The sequence below is a fragment of the Bidens hawaiensis genome, unplaced genomic scaffold, assembly GCF_021521415.1.
Source record: "Bidens hawaiensis isolate Kalapana, Puna unplaced genomic scaffold, B.hawaiensis_p1.1 tig00060310_1, whole genome shotgun sequence".
NCBI classification, from domain to species: Eukaryota; Viridiplantae; Streptophyta; class Magnoliopsida; order Asterales; family Asteraceae; genus Bidens; species Bidens hawaiensis.
In genome coordinates, this window is record NW_027500884.1 from 20,236 (window position 1) to 43,991 (window position 23,756).

Consider the following 23,756-nt stretch of genomic DNA (forward strand, 5'->3'; position numbering starts at 1 on the left):
CCCAGTTCCTCGTATCGTATGGGTTGAACAGTCACTAGTCGGACCGGCAGGTTCTGTTAGATTATGCTATTAAATTCGAACCTCGTATACAAAAGTATTTGCCAACTCTTGGAATCAAAATAAATCCTCTCCCAACTACTTCAAAGCCATGTATCAAAAATACTTATTTGTTAGATAACTGGATTTGAACTTGCACTGCTTAAGCTAAATCAAAGACTCCAAAAAATTTATTTCCATCATTTTCTTCAGTTTTTTTTAGGAAAAACCAACATAATAATGTAGTAAATATTTTTAAAATTTCTTGCGAAGTTATCCGTATCCGGTTCGACAATAAGTGAACCAACAGTGTGACCAATTCAATGACCTATAACGGACTAGCAGGGGTTAAAGAAATATAGACAACAAACACGGCTGGAATAAACATGTAACAGTACAAACCAAAAATCAAAACGTCGACCGACATGGCGTAAAGACAATGGCTATGATTAAAAATACAAATTCTTAATGGGTAACTAATTATTTTGTAGATAAGTTATCTCAAGGCAAAATCCATAAACTTTGCTTCGGCTCATTGCTGAATAATGCTCTCACATAACCATTCCTCCATCAATGGTAAGCACCTGCAAATATGACATGTCATCTTGCGGATACAGGATAGTCGCTATAATGAAAATAAAAGTTATCATATATTATTGCAAGAATTAGGTTTTATAAGAACCTGTCCAGTCATGTAAGCAGCTGCAGGATTGAGAGCCAAGAATTCAACAAGCCCAGCAACTTCTTCAGGATTGCCATACCTCCCTGTAAATCCAATAAAACGACAAACAATTTTTAGTCACATTTCAAAAGTCACCACTAGCATTACTTTGTTACACTGTTCCAACAGTTCGAAAGAAAAAAAACACACCTACGGGAATTGTCTTCAAGATGTTTTTCTCAATTTCTTCCCCGAGCTGAGCGGTCATATCAGATGCAATAAATCCAGGGGCAATGGCATTCGCCTGCAACAGAAAAACGAAACCTATTTACAACTATACCTAATGTTTATTTGAGTAGTAACTGATATATACATAAAAGATGAAGATAGAGATGCAAAAAAAACTCACAGTTACGCCTCTGGTTGCGTATTCCCTTGCCACGGTTTTAGTAAGACCGATAACTCCGGCTTTAGCAGCACTGTAATTGGCTTGCCCAATATTGCCAACTAGACCGACAACCGACGCTATATTGATTATTCTTCCCTGAAAATTTACCATTTTGTTTGCATTTTAAGATGTGGGTAACAAAGCAACAAAAATCACGAAACTGAAAAAAAGAATTAAGAGACTAAAGACGTTTCATGGGAGTGACTACCTTTCTCTTCTTCATCATAATTTTGGCTGCTGCCTGAAAAAGAGAGAAAAGTCAGTACGAAAATAATACCCAAATATGATGTAATTGTCTGCAAATATTTGGGAATGTTCTAGAACAAGACCTGTGTACAAAGGAATACACCAGTTAGATTCAAATCAATAACCTCCTGCCATTGAGATGTCTTCATCCTCATCATCAAACCATCTCTTGTAATCCCTGTATCATTAATTAAAGTGGAACTAATTTGAAAATGGAGGCTAGATTGTCTCTCTTTTTATGTTGGATTAGAAGGGAAAATGGAAAATGATAATAATAAATTAATAATAATAATCTCTACGACAATTACACAATACAAAACAGAAGTGACAGGAAAAAAAACATAAGCGCAAAAGAATATTTTTCCAAAGGTATTTTTTTTCCTAAAGTTTAACATAAATATATCAGTCATATTCAATATTTCAATAAATTCTTTGCCTCCTAATATTGTCCGATTTTCTTGTTTTTTACAGTTGATTACTGTTAGGTTTAACTTGTTTGATTTACTTGAGACTTGTTTCAACTCTATAAGGGTATAAACTGAAGAATCTACTTATTTGTGTCCTACTAAGCAGAACCAAGAAGTAAGACTTGTGGAAGATAAGGTGCAGGAGAGTAAAATTGGGTAACCTGCATTGTTGACCAGTACATCAACAGTCCCCCAAGTATCAACTGCCTGTTATTTTTCAAAGTCAAACAAAATCCAAATAGTTTTTAAAAACTGAAACAAGATATGACAGCATTTTCACTCACGGTTTTGATCATAGATGTGACGTCTTCTTCTTTTGAAACATCTCCCCCAAATGTAATTGCCTCACCACCCGAAGCCTCAATCTGAAATGAAATAGCACATTTCATTTATACAACCACAACTTATTGCAACATTAATAAGAATAATTAGGTACATGTCTAATTCACCTCTTTACAAACTTCTTCTGCCTCCTTAGATGACCTTGCATAGTTAACCAAAACCTGAAACAATAAGCCATAGCTATAATAAGAACAGCATCTTGTAAATCAGATTCACTCAGAGAACAAGCTATAGAATGCATTAAATGAAGTGTGTGCAACAAACTTTTCATTCATATATACAAAAATTTATCTGACCTTACAACCAGCTTTGCCTAAGGCTAGTGCAACCGCTTTGCCAATACCTCTAGAGGCTCCAGTCACAACAACAACAGGGGCTTCCACCTTTTGTGTTGATTCAGCACTTGCTTGTTCAACAGTAGCCACCTGAGCTTTTACACCTGCATGTCCCATTACAATAAAGAATTCAACTCGATATTGTACAAACTACAAAGCGGTAAATCATATCATATAAAGTCGTGAGTGCTAAACAGTTTTGGCACCATAACACACAAATGACGTATGTTGTATAGTGTTCCAATAGTGTTGTTTAAAATAGTAACAAAATGTAATGTATCCATTTCAGTTCCAATGTGTAAATAAATTCATGCTAAATCTTCATGAAAGATCATAGCGAGAGAATGATCGCCCTGCAACACTTCTGAATTAGCATTCTATATGCTCCACAGCTATAGGATGCTACAATAAGTTGTTTAATTTGTTACTAAAAACCTTACTTAAATGAAAGAGAATAAGAAACTGAATTATCTATACTATACATTACAATACACAGGAGGAGGACAAAAGGGTACTTTTACATAATTTTAAGAGTTTAAGTAATTAGTTAATTACAACTTTTAAAACATATGGTCCAATCCATTTAAACATATTGACTTTTAAACCAACATCCACCACGATTTTTAACGGCCATCACTTATTCATACGTTAATATTTTTTTTTTAAAATACACCATAAAAACGAGCATTTATTCTCTTTAATTTTGAGTATGGTATTGCTATACTTTCTTTTTTTAACTAAAAAAGAAACACGTTAGGTGATTACCAATGTTGATGCTCCCCATCGCATCGCACGAGCACATCTCTAGTTTTACTTCATAAGCCTTTCAATCAGTAGATAAGAAAAGAAACACGCACTTGTTATCTTGTGAACTATGAGTTACAAAATTAAGATCCTGAATTTGAAAGCTATGCTATATTGCTATGGACCTAAGTCTACAAATTAGTTCTCAGCTATTCATTATTCTAATTAATTTCATCAGCAGCCTTTGCAATAACACTGAATTCAAACTAACGTGTCAGGAGCAAATACAAACAACTCTTAACGTAAGAAGCGTAAGAATAGCTAGAGTAATTAACTAATTATGCTAGCACTAGAGTCATACTGATTATTCTACACTATTTATTTAAACTGGTGTATTTATAGTGTAACTACTCTATTTCAAACCATAGAGTAAGCCAGTTATTTTGTGCGTTTAGTATGTTAATTTCATTTGTGCCGGATCCAATTGGTACGCAAAGACGAGTACATAATTTGTGAGAAAGGCAACTATCTATACAATTTAATCAACATAAACATAAGAAATCATAAAACCTAAACAGGTGTGTGTATATATATACCAGAGGAAGCGAATGACGATTTAGATCGGCATTGAGAATAACTGAGGCTCCGTTGAAAGTGAACAGAGGAGGCGTGAAAGGAGAGCGTCCGTCCGGCGGTGGAGATGCGGTTGGATTTGAAGGCGACGGCGGCTGATCCGGCGAGAGAAGCCATGAGGGGCCTTCGAGAGAGAGTAAATGAAGGAAGAAGAGTAGCAATTGTATTGTAGTAGTTGTTGATGAAGAGTATTTGAAGAGTAGGTTTTGGTCTTTGGAAGCTCCGACCAATGGCGATGGCGATACTATCTAAGCTCAAATAGTAATTAATACCCACCTTGGAGTTTGAGTGTCAATCAGTGTCACCACACTTTTCCCATTTACCCTAACGTAAATCAGGTTATGGTTAATTGGTTGGATCACATGTTTACTCTCACCCGGATCGCGAAGATGATTCGACCCAACTTCAGCGAATGGAAATAAAACACGGCTCCCTTTTGTTGCAAATGGGTCGAATCATCTCGAGTTTGGGTGCTAATTTGCCTATTTTATAAACCGAACCTAATGTATATCACCCAGCTTTAATTTACCTAAAATTTCTTTTTTTTTCTTAATCTCTAAAGTGGAATTTGTGAATGAATGAAAGCAATCTTGAAGCATGCTTAACCTAATTAATTTATATTATTTTGTATTTAGGTAGCTTTTTGCAAGACATGAATAACATGTAAAAATGAATAAACAATTGTGAGGGAATGAAAATAAAAAAGAAAATGTGTTTGGTTGGTCAATAAAATAGAATAAACTATTATATAAAGAATTTATAAACACGTCAAAACTATTCATTCTCGTCCTTTTTTTTCATTTCATTTCTTCTTTCACCGTACTTTCTCTATACCAACACCATCTAACCACCATCATCATCACCAAAGTCATCGTTGCCGTCGCCACCACCAGCACCACTATCACATCGCCACAGCCACCACCATCGCTTCCCTTGCCACACACCACCAACGCATTTTTTTTATTTTGATAAACTTTCTTTATTTTGATGTAGTTGTATTTTTGTCATTGTATTTCTTCCATGTATCTTTTCATGTCTATCAAGCATTATAATATAATGATCCATTTCATTTGTATAGGTTAAATAAATTAGAATGGTAATGATCTATATCATTTCCTTATGCATTTCATTCTTTCTTTCATTACCACATTTGTTTATAGGTTATTACTCGATGGAAATTTTAGTAATGTGTGTAATATATTATTTTATCGCATATCAAACACTAAACGTATCATTTGATTTTGTATATGCATAAAATAACAAGTAATCACGTGTTATAATTTTTCTTTTTTTTTCCCAACTACTACACCCTTAAACCTTTTGTGTAATGGAACCTAAAACTTTTGTGATGTCATCCATTTATAAAGCACATTATAAGACCATCTTTAACGGTTTTTGGTTCAAACAACCGCATTATTGCCACATAAGCTTTCTTAAAAATCATATTTTTTTACTTCAATAATACACCTTCTCAAACCATCTTTATATTTCCACATTATCATTTACTTTTACATTTATTTTTAATAAGAATTTCACAACATTATAAAATATTTAATTTTTATTTAAATAAATAGCAATATAATAAAAATTAGTAAAAAATATATTAACTAAACTATAAAAAAAAATTACATATTATCGTATTCCTCATCCATCAATAACTTGAGTTGCTTATTCCACAAGCTCATGAAGTGAGCATCGGAATTTATGGGAACCTCTAACATTTCTTCGTCACTCAAACTCATTTTGAATAAAGATTGGCAGGATTGAGGATAAAAGGTTGTGACGTAATTTGAAGATAAATGGATGTATATATGGTGGAAAACCAGCCGTTACAAATAGACGTTTGAAAACTAGCCGTTACAACTAGTCGTTTGTAAACTAGTCGTTACAAAACTAGCCATGGGGATATGCCGGTTGATGATATGGAGGTTGTTGAAATGAAGCATGTTGATATGAAGCTTGTTGAAATGCAGGGTTTAAATTTGATTGAATTGTTGAAAACCAACGTTTATGGCTTGATGTGGGAGATGACTCATGGTATTATTTTGGTTTTCATTTGATGAAATGTTTAACAAATGCTGAAATGGAATTTCATCATCCATTTTTAGTGTGAAGAAATGAGTTAATGAAAGACTAGCCGGGAATTCATCATCCATTTATAAAAGAGCACTTTATAAAAGCACTTTGTAGCAACTAGTTTTGTAACGGCTAGTTTTATAACTAGCACTTTATAGAGAGCACTTTGCAGAGCACTTTGTAGCAACTAGTTTTGTAACGGATAGTTTTAGCCGTAGCCGTTACAAAACTAGTTGCTACAAAGTGCTCTACGAAGTGCTCTCTATAGATGGATGATGAATTCCTAGCTAGTCTTTTATTAACTCATTTCTTCACACTAAAAATGGATGATGAAATCCCATTTCATCATTTGTTAAACACTTCATCCAGTGAAAACCAAAATAATACCATGAATCATCTCCCAAATCATGCCACAAACTTTGGTTTTCAACAATTCAATCAAGTTTTAAACCCTGCATTTCAACAAGCTTCATATCAACATGCTTCATTTCAACAACCTCCATATCATCAACCTGCATATCCCCATGCTTATCCAACTCCATATTTTTATCCAGGTTTTTCGCAACCCACATATCCTCATGTTTATCCAACTCCATCATCTGGTACCCATCAATCTGGTGGTGAGCTAGCATCTCCTGCTTTTCAACACCAAATATTTGGTTCAACACAATCATCTCGTTTGGATGACAACCCAACCCCCACACTTGATAAAAAGAAGAAAGGAAAGAAAGTGGCATCTTCCAAAAGCTATCAAAACCAAAACCAAAGTTGTTCATTGAGGCGCTGATGATGAGGTATCAAAACCAAAACCAAACTAGCTCGTGCTCATGTTCACATTTTTGTGGATTCGATCACGGGTAATAATCAGAAGGTTGATGATTTTTGGAGGCGCATCCATGCATACTGGATTAAGCGCATCCATGCCATGCTTGGATCGTATAGTTTTAATTGCACCTCGATTAGGTTGATGTGAATTCAACACAAACAAATTTCAACCTTACATGATTCTTTTAGTCCCTTCAAAACATCATCAGTCACTCTTTACTATCAAAAACTCTTATAACATAATAATCATATATTGTTATAATTTTGGTGCAGATTATAAATGCTTTTTTTGTTCTTAAAGAGTAAGTTGTCATACTGCAAACAAAATACATACTTTTAAACCAGTGTGTTTGGTTAGGGTATGATGAAAAACTCACCACCACTTATTTGCAAGTCTTGGTTTGTAACAAAAAGAAACTACACAGACATATTCAAGTATTCAACCTTCTCTTCCAACTGCTATCTAAAGTGTGTATCCCTGGACAATAATTATTATCAATTCTCTCTGTTTTCTCAAAATGACACCAATTCTTTCTATATTATCAATATGGCATCGATTCGACTCGTATGGTTTAAATAAACATGAAAAAAATAAAACAGTCTACTAATCACGAGCCGCCTTGTTTTTCCGCCCGCTCGTTGGCTTTGGCAATCTATCAAAAAGTGGACTTGCTATAGCTGCTATGGACATGGCTTGAAGATCGGCAGTGAAATTCAGTATAGAAATTGGCCAAATTGAAGATGAAGCCGGGCTACTGTTATAATAGTTACTACTATTATTATTATTAGTCTCTGACTGTTGAAAACTCGGTGCACTTGAAGACTTCCTCACCCCACTGAAATCTCTGGATCCTAATGGAACCATGTTGGGTGCAACAGTTTCGGGTTCAGTAGTTGTATGGTTAGCTATTTTAGGCTGCAATGCCGCCAAATCTTCTGGGGTGCGGTTGTTAAGGTCAACCTCTGACTTACGCCTTCTTACCAACTTATCAATGCTTTTATCAGAACCAGCTCCCTTATTGTTTGGAACAGGAACACCAACGGTTCTACGAACCTTGGAAAACCCGTTATTTTCACTTTTTGACTTCCTGTGAAGGCCGAAGGGTATGCTGGTTTGAGTTGTTTCAAAATTTTTGCTAGCACCTTTTTTATCATTAGGTGGAAGACCATAATATTCTCTTAAAGAACTGACTGATGATGATATGTTCCTTTGGGGTGAAGATGATAATTTCAATGATCTAATTGGACTATATGAATCTGAATATGTACTGCTGGAACGGGTCACCTCGGTGCTCGTTTGTCTGAAAAAATATGACCACACTTTATGGACTTAATAAAGTGTATTTAATATAAATAACTAACGACGAAAAAGACCTGATGCTTCATTAGGCACTAATATACACCAATTGGGTACTTACAAAGAACCCATATAGTTGACTTTTATATCATTATGAACAATAAAAAAGCATATAAATATATAATCAATTGAAAAACAAATTCATCCGAATCTTTTGAGTGGTTGTCACCGTTCAAATAGGTAAAACTGGATTATAATCTTACTAAAAAACGAAAAGTCTGCATTTTTTAACAAGCAAATATAGAAAGTGATGCATTTTCTTTGAAGTTGAGACAGCAACAAGTAGCAATAGTATGAAAACATAAACAATATCATTGAGTACCACAATCAATAGTGAACACTAATTTTGGGATGACAAAAACATGAAATAAAACACCTAATAGAGATCATACATTAAAAACAGAATAGAAAGGATATAATTACCCTTGTGCATGATATCCATTTGACATCATGGGAGACGGCGGATGCCTTCCTGGTAACGGTATCTTGAGCGACTTGAGTGCAAACATTTGTAAATCGGTGGTTAGGCCATTCATCTTCTTGATGTCAGCCACCTAAAATAGAAGAAAATCCCATTACATACAAAACAAACTATTATCATCATCACAACCTAAATACAACAATAAATTTACATTGAAATCCAAATAATCATCAATACACCATGAGAACACATCTTGATACTAAGAATATATTTTCTTAATTTGTTGCTACAAAAGAATCAGTCTTCCTATTCGGTTAATCGGTTGAAAATGAATAATTGATATCTTATAATCTAGTAACATATAAAAACCTCCACATATTCATCAAGCAAACTATCAAACAAAAATATTGTAACCTAACTATTTTAAAATCCTTCAGGACTAATAAAACTACCTCGACACCATATTTGATCGCAACGCCAGCGAGTGTATCGAATTTCGTAACCATGTGTTCGATATAACCGGCACCGCCATTACCGACACTCGGCACACCAGACGAGTGATGCTGCATTGGCACAGGAGGCGAAACACCGAAATAAAGGTTCAAATCCGATGTTAATTCCATTAATAACCTCCGATCTAACGATTATCGCAATCAACATTAATAAAACCCCCAAATTGTTATTAAACCCTAAATCAGAAGCCTCCGTACAATAATCGATCAAACAACTAACTAACTTCAACTAAATCAAAATTAAACTTTAACGCAGACAGAAACAATTTATCGATGATGAGTGAGAATATAATAATGATATATTAATAGTGGATTAGCGTTGCAGGTCCGCCATTGATGAATGGAGATGGTCAAAAGGAAGAATTTAGTATATATACTGGTGAGAATGGTCAGCTGCATAAAGTACTGCTGCTACTGCACGATGTACAAGTACATGTTTTGACGTGTTAAAAGTTTTGTTTTCAGTGTTTTGGGTTTTCGTAACTTTTAGTTTAGACTTTAGACATCAAGTGTGTGGATAATAATAATAATAATAATATTCGGAGAACCGGTTTATATAATTATGTTAGAATTAGAATACTCATTGTGACTAATGGTTTTAAAGGTTTTAAATATTCGGAGAACCGGTTTTGGAATATTGGTTTTAAATAATCTTAACTATGGCTTATTGGTAAATATCAGTCCCAACTTTACACTTGTCTGCTGATCGTCCCAATTATTGATATATTTGTTTTTAACGGGCTGTGACTTCGCGGCCCGTTAAAAATAAATACATCAATAGTTGGGACGGTCAGCAGGCAAGTGCAAAGTTGAGACTGATATTTACCAATAGGCCATAGTTTGGATTATTTAAAACCAATATTCCTTTATATAATTATGTTAGAATTAGAATACTCATTGTGACGAATGCCGATACTACTGTAAGAAGTTGTATAATGTTGTTTTGTCTATTTAAGGATGGAAGGAGTCATCTCGTCATCCGCTCTTCTCGTTTCGGTATCTAGTTGGGTTAGACGGTGTTCCCACTCCATCCCAAACAAAACTCCAACTCATCTCGCTCTTCTTTGTTCCACCTCCAAATTGGCATGTAGTCCCTAGTAATCCTTCCCGCCAATGTGTTTTTGTTCGGTACCAACCACCACAAAGTGATGTTTTCACAGGATCGGTACCGACTTCCATCTTCCCACCAACTCCCACCACTTTAAGAAAAGTTAAAGTATACTTTTAGGAGTTATAATTTCAAAGTTTTCTTAACGGAATCTGTGGTGAAAGTGGAATATGTCCTTCTACAACAACATGCGTAGAGACGAGGGTTTATTTTTTATTTATTTTTTTTTATTTTTATTTTTTTTTGTGTGTGTGCATAGTTGTTAAAGCCTGTTGTAATTATTAAAGAATATTTAAATTAATTTTTTTTATAGATAAGATTTTTATATTATAATCAATCAATCATGCCCAGTAAAATCCCACCGACAGCAAAGCTATAAGTAGGGTCTGGGGAGGGTGGGATATAGGCACACCGTACCTCTATCCAAAGGAATAAAGAGGTGGCTTCCAGAGAGACCCTCGGCTCTAAGTATAATAAAGGATTCAATTACAATAGAAAGGCAGGTAAGCGGGCAACTTGTTGCGCCGCCACCCCCTTTTGAATGACAAAACTGATCCTGCTGAAAACAAAGTTATCGTTCTTCGACGTTGTTGAGTTACTGTGCACAACCCGCTGAACTCTTTTTCGGAAGCATAGCCGCATCGGGGGGCAAGAGACCCAAATGTATCGAAAACAAAAGGAATGAAGGCGTGTTGATTCTCAACACACACCTTCTCGTGCTTAGCAATTTTTTTTTTATTCTGTCTTTAACACAGCCTGCCTAGCAACAAACCCAGTGTCCCTAAGCCCGATAAGAAGGGACACACCAGTAAGGTCCACCCGCCCATCCAAACACAAGAATATCCGCTGGTCTGAGAGTAGACCTTCCTTCATACGGATCTGACAAGAAATTCACAAGCGCCTCTTTTTTATCCGAGATTCCCGCCCGTTTTAACACATCACAAAGGACATCTCTGACCAAATCATGTATATATTTAAACACCGAGAGTTCTTTGCAATGAACCGCATGTTCACCAAAATTATCTAAACAAACTTTACGACATACCAGGCAGGGCTCATCAACCGGTAACAGGGGATCATTAAACGATATTTAAGAATGGCCCGATACTACGCTGCTGACATGTAGTGCTGTCAATTCCTAACACGACCCGAAACCCGACACGAAAAAATATAGGTTTTGGGTCGGCTGACACGACCCGTTTTCTTAAATAGGTCAACCCGAACCCGACCCATCTAAAAAATGGGTCAGCCCGACCCGTCAAAAAATGGGTTGACCTGTTAACCCGTTTAAAAATTTTATAGAAGTTAATATTTTGATTTTAGAGATAATAAGTGTTAAAGTTTAAAGTTTTAAATACTTTAATTTATAATTTTTCATATATCTATTATTTTTTATAAATTAAATTAATTACTTTTTAAATATTTTTGTCCACTCTTCACTTCCATTATTTATATTTTATTAGTCTTAATCATCTATTCTCTTATTATCTCCACTCGTTTATTCTTATCTTAAGCAAAATATGTGAACATAAGTTTGTTAATTGGAAATGAGAGATAAATTGAAAAAAACAATTAAATCTATCACAAAATTGTTAAAATGCTTTATATGCATAAGAGTAATTGATTGTCTAGGTTAATATTAAGCCACTAGATATTAATCATATTCGTAAATGAATGTAAAATGGGTTGACCCGAAACACAACCCGAACACGACACGAATTTAAATGGGTCGACACGACCCGACACGAATAAATATATGGGTTGGGTTAGGGTTTAAGAATCTCGACACGCCAACCCGCCAACGCGAAACCTATTAACCCGATAACCCGCCAACCCGACACGATTGACACCCCTACTGACATGTGCTGGTCTAACCCTTCGATGAGGATGACAGTCAAAAAGTCTTGAGTATGAGGAGCTTGAAAACATTCTAATACCGCTCTAACGAGGGGACTTGCCAAAATTTTCTCCCAAACTTTAGACGACAATTAAACAAAAAATATAAAGATAAAAGGGAAAGAAATATTTTTATTTTTAACAACATTCGAAAACCTCCAATCCCTAAGTGAGCCTTTATGAAGCGGGATTTCAACAGTCCATACTGATTTTGATGTTTCGACCATACTCACCCAAGAACACAATCAAAAAGGAAATCAACCATTGTATGAAAACCCTATTGAGTCAAGTTTCAAACCTGAGACCATAAAGATCCCAGGTCTTAACCATCACCTCATGCCATTAGACCACTTGCGAAAAGGAAAGATATGATCGGTTCTTTGACCAAATCCTTGCCCCAAACCCCGTAGCTAAGAAAACACGCGGGGCAAAAAAAACTCAAAAACATCCCACCCTTAGAGGTGTTTAGGGAGCTCTAGGAGAAAAAGGTTAGGGGGGGGGGGGGTTAACGCGCACTACAAGTGACCTAACATAAATCGTTACGTAATATAAGAATAAGTATATCATGAATATGAGAAAAAATGAATATGTTTGATACCAATGATTTCTATTCTATACCAAATAAATAAGTAATTATCCACTGTAAGCGAAGTGCAACCTAACTTTTCCCGCTTCTCAAATATATATTTACAACTTGCAATTTAAATTTTGTTTGTTTAATATTTGATTTATTCAAACCCGTAAATTTCTATCCAACTTAGACAAATTCTTCAAATATATAGGAAGTGAACTCCTGATTAACGATGTATTAAAAAATAAAACTGTTTACAAAAAGTTTTATATAACATGCTACTTTATTAAACAAACAATTGTTTATATTAATACAACAAAAGCATGTAGACATTACCGACCATATAATCCAAAAAGCAGATTTAAATAATACAAAAAGCTTATTCATAAATTTATCAATATTTTTTTTTTATTTTATAAACGGACTAAGAGGATTCAAACTTTATTTTAATACATAGTAAATACATTTTAATATTAAGTTACTCAAGAAGATCATTACGTTACGTTTCCTTGACTTATGAAACCCTATACTAACAGTAAGAACAAAATCAAACGGTTCAAATACAATACTAACGTTTAGGTTTATCAAACTTCTATATGATCCTATATACATGCCCACCAATGTCACTTGGTCTGAATCCATGATAGTGTGTCGAATTATGTCGTTAATAAACGTTACATATTATGTGAAAATGAGTTGGAGTATGCTTAAAATTACAGATTTAGATTGTCTTCAAGCACATTAAACATTTTAAAGAATTTGTGTGGTCAAATGAAAATAAAACTACTACTATTCAAGTAGCAATACAAACTACACAAGATTATTTTTACCCCACATGCCACCTAATGCATTTTGACCAATTCACCTCAGTTTCAAAAGTAACCATGTACTAGGGTGGTTCTCATCTGTAAATCAACTTGGTTTCACCAAACCGAAATCCCCACCCGATGAATGATACCGAGGGGCATGGATCCGTTTGGGGAAACCGAAGACACCACGGATACGCCGGCCAGTGTTTGGCCTATGGATCCGTTTGTGTGGTGTAGAAACCTTTCAAGAATCTATCTGACCATTTTGACTCAAATCCACTTATCATGAGAAGCGACCGACAAAAATAGCATCATATTCTTTTTCCAAATGTGAAATGACATGTTTGTCCCATGTAAACATGGGAAAATCACGTAAATTAAAAATACATTCGGGTACTATTTGACCAACAAAAAAACCATATGTGAGCAGGGATATAAAATTTAAAAAGAGAAAAACAAAGCATAATTAAAGGTGTTTTCAATTTCTATTTTAGTCAAGCAAGAATCTGACTTAAGAGAAGAAGTAACTCAGTTTGATCATTCTAAACACACATGACTCTTCTGGTTTACATTATAGTTTTAAGAGAAGAAGATATATGAAATGAGTGATGCGAGCTTACACTCTGTAATTGCCTGTGAAGAAGCATTTGCCAAGAGAAAACCATAATTTACAATCCTGCAAATGCCCTCTTTGCAACTTGATCAACCGCTAACAGATGTGCAAACAAACATGCTCCAAATCTTCCAAACTTTTGACATATCACCACCTATAAATAATAAAAGAAATAACATCAGAGATACTGAGCCTGATAAAGACTCAAGTCCTAGTTGGTAGCCTACTTAAGCCGGTCGCCTGGCCTCCAAGAAGTAAGGGGTCGCTTCATATGTGAACCACCATGGCCTGGAAACGAATTAAGTAGAAAATAATATTAAGTTCACAAGTCATGATTTGTAAGGTCCAGAAGCAAGATAAAAAGCACGTCTTAAATCACCTGAAACTGGCGCTCCAGCAGAAACTATATTCTGGCCCACGGTTTGAAAGCTGTTATTGGTTGGGGGTCTCTCCATTGGTGATCGAAAATAACCTGTTACGGTAAAAAATGTGTTAACTAAAGTCAATGCATAATGTTCAAGTACAAAAATTAGGGGCATACATGTTACAGCAAAATGTGTACATGTGATCCATTACACATCTCGAAAACTATATAGATACATAATATTACATGTACTTAATTCTATCTCGAAAACTAGATCAGAGGCACATGTTATAGCAAGATGCGTACATATAATTCTTAATTCCCTTTTATCGAAAGAGTAACTACTAAATCCTAGGTAGTTCAAAGAAACCCAAAAACAGCTTCCACCACCTACATTCATAAAATTTAGAAATAAAAAAAATAAACAGTTTTAGCGTTTTTGGTGATTCAGTCTAATTCAGTTGGAACATTCTCTCAAGCCATACTTTTTACTAGCCATCATATAAAGGCACCAAAAACTTGCCACAAACAAATAAAACTGGATGCAAGACAGTTAAATATATCACGATATTTTCTTTTTCAGATTTCAGACATTTCTATCCACTAATGCTTGATCCATTTCTATAGCCTCAAACTCTACTTAACCTTCCAACTATCAGAACATATAATCCGCATATAGAAAAAACAAGGAGGTCATTTGTTGCCATAGACAGTGTTCAACTAAGCATCTTACTTGCTACTAACAGTCCCATTAATGTTAGTTTGATAATTAAAAAATTAGCTTAGTTGGTGAACTCCGGTTAAAGTGTGTTCTATATCATTTTGCTAAATGTGTTTTACATACTCATAGTCTTCATGTAGTACTGTTTCTTTCTGACACATCATAAACAAATAAAACTAGAAATATAAGAAAATTTACAAAAATAATGAACTGATGTATGACCCCTTAACTTCCTACTGGCTATGACCTCCTTTTGGAGGCATGCATCAAAAAGAACAATTCATGTAATCACCCCCTTCACACATTAGCCTTTTAACTCCAAAACTAAACAAACAAACAAATAAATAAATAAATAAAGTAGCCACTCTTGCAAGATTTGCATATTCTTTTACAAGCAGTATAGATAAGTATATAACAGTATTATCAAAAGCGCATCCAAGACATTAAGCTTACAGAAATTATTAAGCATCAATTATTCACCAACAACATGCATTCAAAACACATAATTTCCAAATCCACTGTTGAGAGTAAAGTTTCATACCTTCCTGAGCAAAAGGAGGGCCCACAGATAGTGAAGTTCGCCCATTACCCATCCATGCACCACGCTGGCTATCAGTACCGAATTCACTTGAAGGTTGTCGCCTTGAGCCACCAGGTGGTTTTGTTGGTCCATACAAACGAGGGTATGGATGCTGCATCATTGCAGGATTAGGATATTCAAGATGACCAGCAGCAGTCTGATTCAGTATGGGAGTTTGCAATGTTCTTGGAGGCATAGGTACATTTCCAGTTTGGTACTGTTGGTTGGATTGAGAACCATGAGGTTTTTTATAGATTTCACGCTGATATTCTGCAGTCCTTGCAGAGCTATATCCAGAAGATTCATGTGACAATTGCTGGTGAAACATTTCAGGCTTCACTACAGATTCAACATGAGATCCAGGACGAGAGTTCAAAGATACCTGAGCAAATTGGTTATCAAACATATATTGTTATCATTATTATACAATGTGAAGTCTTCAGGTACAACAATATCATGTAAACAATGGTTCAGTCTTACATTACGTGACATTGGAATCATTGATGGTTGAGGAAACGACACCTGAGGCGGACCCACATGGAAAGGATATGCTTGTGACGGATTTAGGGGTGGAGGGGGTGGAGGGGGCGGCGATGGGGTTGATGGAGGTGGTGGAACCATGAGTGGTGACAGAGGTGGTGGTGGTGAAGAAGGCAAGGGAGGAGTTGGAGGGGGAGAACCAGGCGGCAGTGGCGGTGAACCCTCACGGTAAGGGGACACCTCGTTTGAAAAACTAGAGGACGTATCCATTGTCTTATTGGAGCCTTCATCCTCTTGAACAGCTTTGTAAGAGCCACCATCTGTCAATAAACTTTCATCTTTTGGATGTCCAGACACATCATCTTCCATTTCAAGTTCACCATCCACATCCTCCAAGATGCAGTGGCGTCTCTCATTTGAAGTTACTGAACATGTTTCAGTCTCTACTGTAGCAATGTTCGGCTCTACTGTTGATTTGCATGTGCTTTCTTTACGTGAAAGATTAAGAATCCCATCTTCATCTTCTTCTTCAAAGACATTAGACGACAAAAGTCCAGGCAGTTTAAATGTTGCATTGCTAAACATATCAGAGAAACAATATTAAACCTCTTCACATGTTTCAATCTAAAATACACATTTGTTATTGTAATAATATCAAATTGCATGGTAGCAAAGATCAGTGAGATTAAAGATTACACACACCTCCCATATTCATCAACAAGCATTCCCTCCATCTCTCTGATAGGATCATCAACAGCCCGTTGTGATCGAGATGGACGCTTGGAGACAATAACAGCAGAAGTATTATTGCTTGAAGATCCAATGTCCTCTATATAGCTCCGAAGTAAAGTCTCAGGTAAAATTTTCCTCTCAAGCCACAGTTTTAGAACCTACAAAATATATTTTAACTCAAATTCTGTTAAAGAAAATCTAGAAGCCAACTTATATAATCTAAAAGACAAAAGAAACCACCTTCAGACATTGACGACGATTCTCACGAGCATTAGCACCTGGTGGAGCAGCAGCTCCTAACAGACGAGGCAATGCTGCTTGAACATTAGGGATATAAGATGCTCCAGCAATTCCTGAAATACATAAGACTTTAGTACAATCCAGATTAAAAAATATGAAGAAATAAATGCCAGACACAACATAAAATTAATGTAAAAACAATAGAAAGCATGTTTAAACCTTTCTGTGAGTGAGAGCACTGTGTAATAGAATCAACCAGAAAGAAAAGATCCACTCGACGATGAAAACTGGATTCATTTTCCAACTTCCTGGTAATAAGTTCCACAACCTACAGGAGATGGTGAAAATAACACAATATTTAAGTCCAACCAATTAAACTCTTCGGTAATGATTCCAACATGAACTTAAAACAATATGAAAACTATAACATAATGGAGGCATAAAGCCACCACCAATATATAATTAGATAACCACAATTTGGAGTGGTGCATAAAGCAATTCATTTCTACACTATAAACAAATAACAATAACAATGATTACATTAGGCATAATGCAACATGTTTAACTGAATACCTCCTTAAACAATCAGATAATCAGGCAGAGGAAAGCCAACAAATTTTGGGAAGTTAATAATGATTACCAAAAAAAGGATTTATATCACTACAACTCTACAAGCATCATCAAACTGTCTTAGTGTCTTCTGCCTTTCAACAGTTAATCATATGTTTATTGAGTTGGCTGAAAATTGATTAACCAAAAGATTTAAATTCTGCAACTAACGGCATACCAACCTGTAGCTAGTACATCCCCAACTATTTAATCAGAGTTACCAAATAAAATTTAAATTCCTATATGCTGAAAACATAGATTCTGACAAACAAAAACTGTCAGTTATAAATGTTATGACAGAGTAGAAGATCTAAGCCACTATTAACTCAAAGCCTTCACCAATACACCTAGAGCCGACAATGTAATGCCCACAGGCCACAACCACAAAAGTATTAAATGATTCATGCCATGACACAAAACAATTAAAAAAGGGGCGCTCCAGTGGAAATTTATGAAGGCAGCTCACAAAAAAAAGGGTTCTTATAGAACATATCATAACACCAAATATGCATGCACAAGGCTACAAAGCCACACAATGTGACCAAAAGAGTAGGTTACTGAGCATAGCTTAAAGTGTTGAAGATCACATGGATTTCACGCCCATAAAATCAATATATTAAAAAATATAGGCTATTATCTTCACTAGACATCTCATAGAGTGATCAGATCGACTTAGGTGGAATCATTTGAGTTTTCTTGATCAAGATAAAGCATATTGAGTAGGTCACAACTGCCAATATGATGTGGTATGCTCGTTAAAAAAATTTCTAACTATATACATGAATGTGATCATAAATTTAAACACAGCATACAAAAGAGAGTGAAGAATATGATGGCCAGAAATGCTTTCCTTAATAATTATACCACTAGAGACCCAAAACTGCAGACTGTTAGCAGCACATAGCATTTAATATGTCAGGTTTCCTAATGCATTCAGTAACATAAAATATAAAAATCGTGAATTGTCCTACCTCGTTGGCAATACCATGCTTTGCACAGTCAATTGCATGTCGTGTAGCACGCCCAATGCTTTCTTTTGTTCTTGATAAAGTTTCTATCATTCCTTCAAAAGCATCACGAGCGACAGCTGCCTCAGTTCCACCACTAAGAGATCCGCCAGCGGGGCGATGTCCTGAACTGGCCCTTCTCTCCACAAATTCTGCGGGATCAGACTGGTCATCTGTTTGAGCCACAATTCCAAGACCTGGTGTGATTGGTTGAACAGCAGACATAGAACTGGGGCTTTTCCCAGTTGCTTCAGTGTGTGAAAAGTTACTATTTTCATGCACAAGGTTGTGTGATAGAGCTTGTTTTCTTTTTGCCTGAGCAACTGCAATCAGTTGCCTCATTGACTTGTTTGAATCTGCATTTCTTGAACCGGACAATGAAGTTGTTTGAACTGGTTGAAAATCTGACCTGCTAACCAGAGAACATTAACCCCAAAAAAGATTTGTGTAAACCAGTTTCTGTAAGAACAATAATGAAAGCATATTTTAACACACCTTTCACTAGACAACATTTTGATATCACTCGGTGTCCTCAAGACAGTTGCAGAATCAGCAACCCGTGAACTTGATTTTGGAGTAGTTTTAGGAGTATTGTTCTGCTTCTCCCCAGATATAACAGGCCTAAGTCTCTCATTTACTGAATTCTTCTGAGAACCATTTGAGAGCTTAACTGAAGCTGATTGACCCTTCTTCTGTGAACTATTACCAGAAACCTTGCCTAAAGTTTTGTTCACTTTAGTAGGTTGAGGTTCTACCCTTTGATTGTAAGCATCAAAAGGAGACTTGACAGGAGAGACCAACATCTTTAGAATCTCTTCAGATGATTTCTTTTCAGATTCTGCTTTCCCAGGAGTATGTGACAACTTCCCTTCAACTACTTCCACAATACCTTGCTCAAATTTAGGCACAGATTCCTTCACATGCACACTTTTTCTCACACAAGGGGAATCTTGAATAGCTTCAGTCCGTACAGCAGCTTCTTCAACAGACACAGAGTTGTGCAAGACTTTCTCAACTACTTTAGGTGACCTTCCATGCATGGGAGTCTTGGGCTCATCTTCATCTTCGTCAAAGATACGAACAGCTCTCCTCTTCATGTGCACTTGAGGTCCAGATTTAACAGAATCTGTGGTCTCCCCTTTTTTAGGTGTAACAGAGCTTTCAGTTGTTTCGTCTTCAGGCATGCCCTCCAGTACCAGCCGACGGCGTTTTGTAAGTTGTATAACATCTTTATCACCAGTAACTCCAGATCCGTAATCAGAACCATTTGTCTGCCCCTTGATTACTAACCGGTCTTTTGTTTTCAAATTCGGTGTTGCCTTTTTTACTTCGTCATTGCCTCCTTTGCTAGACACACCATTTTTCCTGAATATTTGCGACTTCTTGGGGATGTCGTCTGAGAACTTGAACTTTTTTGCAGAGTGCATAATTCCATTATTAAGAACATTATCTTTCAGATGTTCTCGTCCAGTACCTTCATCACCCTTTGATAAATCATCAGTAAAAAATTTCTTTGTTTTTCTAATATTATCCCCAAGTTCGTGGTTCGCCACACCCACGGTAACTTCATTCTTGCTCACATGTGAGATGCTTCTTTGTGTTCCATCTTTTGAGTTTTTAGGTATACTGGATTCAATATGACTTGTCTGAAATGCAGAGCTCGCACTAGCAGGACTAAAAACTTTGTTTACTACATCATGGTTATCCTTTGGAGCTTTGGCTATCTTGTTGGACTTCTGATCATTTTTTTCTACATTAGCTCCAAGTTTTGAACTTGTATTATGACCTAAAGCAAAAAATATATATCCATTAATTAGCTATAATCCAATATTGGCAGCACATAAGCAACTGTAGCAAGCCCCAAACCTCTACATGATTAACTTACCTTAAATACCAAACATCACTGCCTATTTTAATAACAAAAACAGGTAAAAATGTGTTGTACCTGCGCCAGAAGTAGATATACTGTCCACCTTAGGTGAAGCTATAGCATCATTGCAAAATTCAGTTCGTTTTTTGGTGGAAAGAGATGGAGAACGATCATTAACAAGAGGTGAAAAACTAAGGTTTACATCTTCATATCCCATTTCCCTCTGCGAGCACTGTTCTAAAACAGGGCCATGATTTACAATGTCATTAGAAGATGTTCCACAACTGGGTCCATCAGTAATCATCCGATCATCCAAGGTCTCTATTAAATTAGCGTCAAGCTGAGATGTTGGTTCAGCATTACCGTTCTGTAAGGAATCTGAGCTCTTATTCTCAAACTCTTGAAACGTGGCGCAAATTTCATTTACCGCTTCAGAAAAATATCTGACCGTCTTTCCTTTACATCTGGTCAGCAACTTATCTCTTGACTCGCTGGTGAAAGGCTGAATATCGACAGGAGCCACAAATGCTCTGCAATAGTTTTACATGTAGAGAGAAAAAAAACACCTGGTAAGTAAAATGTAAGAAATGGATAAACTGATAGGTTAATTCCAGGCAAAGTCCAGGTCAAGAATAAATCAGTCAATGCTGATAAGTTAATAGTCAAAGGTCGAGAGTAAAGGTCTAAGCAAGAATTAAGCAAGGCTTAATTAACGCAATTATTGAGTCATTAAATAGAGACTGAATTTTGTAGTTTAAGGTAGCATTTTTTCAAGGTTTCCTAGTATAAGTAGGGGTTAAGAGTCTGTGTAAAATGTGTGGTGATTTTTGTTCATATTAATAAGAGTCGTACTAGTTTCCACTAATAAACAGTGTTATCTTTGTTTTCTGTGCCAATTTTCTAACATAAACTGTTTCTGGAAACTTTATCTTAAACCACACTTATAGATTAGCCAAGGCATTTCCTATACTTTCTTAGCACGTTATTCTTTAAATGAAAACTCCAGAAATTATGAATTATGCTTTATACTTTATAGGCATTTTAACAGCGCAGCTGTCAGCATGTTTTATGCATTTAGCCACCCATCATCATTTTATAAAAAACCATGCGCTAAACGACTCTTGTCATCACTCATATACAATATCAATTTTTTCCCAACTTGTATGGTAGGCAAAACAAGATGGTGAATTTACATAATTAGAGCAGCTTTTACGGGTAGCAAATTCTTACATTTCTTGTGTACCAAAGAACTTCACAAAATAAATCTTCGGATCAGGAATTCGTTCACAGGCTTCAGGGTTACTAATCTGCATAAAGAGAAAAATACAAGCAAACAAAAAGCTTTAAGGTACACAGAATCGCAACCGACGCATTAATGTATGCTGACAGCAAGAATCATAAGCTTCAACAAAATGCATTAACCTTATCACACTTTCATCATGTAATGATAAATTAATCAAGATGGGCGCAATATTAGAGTCTCCGGGATAGTAGAACAATCCGCTAGTCTAGCGTCAAAACACATCCAGAATCCAACTTTGAACAATATGCCATGACAACATCATCCAAGCAGAATGTCTAAATGGGAACTTCAATTCAAATGGCTTCTAGGGTGAAAAAGGTGCTAGTATAGTTTAGCAGATGATGTTCATAAGTTAGCAGCCAAGGGGTAATAAGATAGTTTCTAGAATGAAGATTGGGTTAATGAAACATAAAACAAGCATCCTAATATAAAAAAACTGCCCTTGTGTTATGATCAATCCACTGGTTAGATCAAGTATAGGAGCAAATGAAAAATTTAAAGCTACTATCTATAATGTGGCCAAAGTCAAATTAGGGTCATTGAAGTCAACAAAAAAAGGCAAATAGCTGAACCAATGCTTAACAAATCACCTGAATACAATTTCGAACACCCTCCGCAGCCTACGAGATTATCAGAAAACAACATTCAAGTAATAAGAGGTTAAATTCAACAAAATTTAGTAGAAAAACTAAATACAAGTATGAATACTTGAAATGGAATCAAATTAGGGCACAATTCAATAATAAAAAATTAAATTCAACAAAATTTAGTAAAAACAAAGTGATCAACTCTATTTATAAGTTAATTCCTCTGAACAAAACTAAATGCAAGTATGAATGCTTAAAATTGAATCGAATTAGGGCAGAATTCAAGTAGTAAGTGATCAAATTCAACAAAAATTAGTAAAAATAAGGAGATCAATTCTAATTAGAAATTATTTTTTCTGAACAATAAAATGAAGTGATGAATTATATTTATATAAAATACATTTTCTCAAAACAAAACTAAATACAAGTATGAATAGAAACTGAATCAAATCAAGGCACAATTCAAGTGATAAGAGATTAAATTCAACAAAATTTAGTAAAAAGAAAAATTCAATTCTATATATAAGTTACAAAACTATATACAAGTATTAATGTTTAATATTAATATCGAATCGAGTTAGGGCACAGTTCTATTTAATAAAAACAAAGTGATTAATTATACTTATACTTGAAATTGAATCGAATGAGAGCACAATTCAAACGATAAAAAATTAGACTCGGCAAAATTTAATAAAAAAAAAGTGATTAATTATTATTATACTTGAAATTGAATCTAATTAGAGCACAATTCAAGCGATCATAAATTAACTCGGCAAAATTTAATAAAAACAAAGTGATCAATTCTATTTATACTTAGGGGGTTTTGGGATTCCTTATTTTACCTCCTTATAACTTTTGAATAAGTTAAGTTACAAAAGTGTAACTTATTAACTTTTCCCTCTCACACCAAAAGCAATCCCAAACACCTTATTATTTTTCAAAAAGTTAATAAGTTATAAGTTGGTGAAAATAAGCAATCCCAAACACCCCCTCAAAATTGTATCACGTTAAGGCACAATTCAAGAGATAACAAATTAAATTCAACAAAATTTAATAAAAACAATGCGATCAATTCTATTTACACTTGAAATTGAATCGAATTAGGGCACAATTCAAGTGACAATAACTCAAATTCAACAAAATATAGTAAAAACAAAGCGATC

The 23,756-nt window shown here is 35.3% G+C and overlaps 3 protein-coding genes across 3 annotated transcripts; all 3 read right to left on the reverse strand.

Moving 5' to 3' along the window:
* Window positions 1-580: 580 nt before the first annotated feature.
* LOC143603006 (3-oxoacyl-[acyl-carrier-protein] reductase 4-like) lies at window positions 581-4,051 on the reverse strand. The gene is made up of 11 exons (XM_077079941.1): window positions 3,876-4,051; window positions 2,497-2,639; window positions 2,308-2,361; window positions 2,143-2,223; window positions 2,020-2,065; window positions 1,475-1,569; window positions 1,354-1,386; window positions 1,107-1,241; window positions 908-1,001; window positions 719-801; window positions 581-620 (listed from the first exon to the last, which is right to left on the reverse strand). The coding sequence occupies exons 1-11, from the start codon at window positions 4,027-4,029 to the stop codon at window positions 588-590; spliced, it is 951 nt and encodes a 316-aa protein (XP_076936056.1). The 5' UTR covers window positions 4,030-4,051; the 3' UTR covers window positions 581-587.
* Window positions 4,052-7,417: 3,366 nt separating this feature from the next.
* On the reverse strand, window positions 7,418-9,214 carry LOC143603003 (uncharacterized). The gene is made up of 3 exons (XM_077079937.1): window positions 9,044-9,214; window positions 8,594-8,724; window positions 7,418-8,114 (listed from the first exon to the last, which is right to left on the reverse strand). The coding sequence occupies exons 1-3, from the start codon at window positions 9,212-9,214 to the stop codon at window positions 7,418-7,420; spliced, it is 999 nt and encodes a 332-aa protein (XP_076936052.1).
* Window positions 9,215-13,946: 4,732 nt separating this feature from the next.
* Window positions 13,947-22,308, reverse strand: LOC143603001 (ENHANCER OF AG-4 protein 2-like). Its single transcript, XM_077079935.1, has 12 exons — window positions 21,934-22,308; window positions 20,779-21,233; window positions 19,329-20,619; window positions 18,798-19,242; window positions 17,437-17,545; window positions 17,218-17,330; window positions 16,948-17,135; window positions 16,246-16,822; window positions 15,727-16,147; window positions 14,480-14,572; window positions 14,328-14,388; window positions 13,947-14,254 (listed from the first exon to the last, which is right to left on the reverse strand). Exons 1-12 carry the CDS (start codon window positions 22,014-22,016, stop codon window positions 14,248-14,250), a joined length of 3,843 nt encoding a protein of 1,280 aa, XP_076936050.1. The 5' UTR covers window positions 22,017-22,308; the 3' UTR covers window positions 13,947-14,247.
* Between the last annotated feature and the right edge of the window lie 1,448 nt (window positions 22,309-23,756).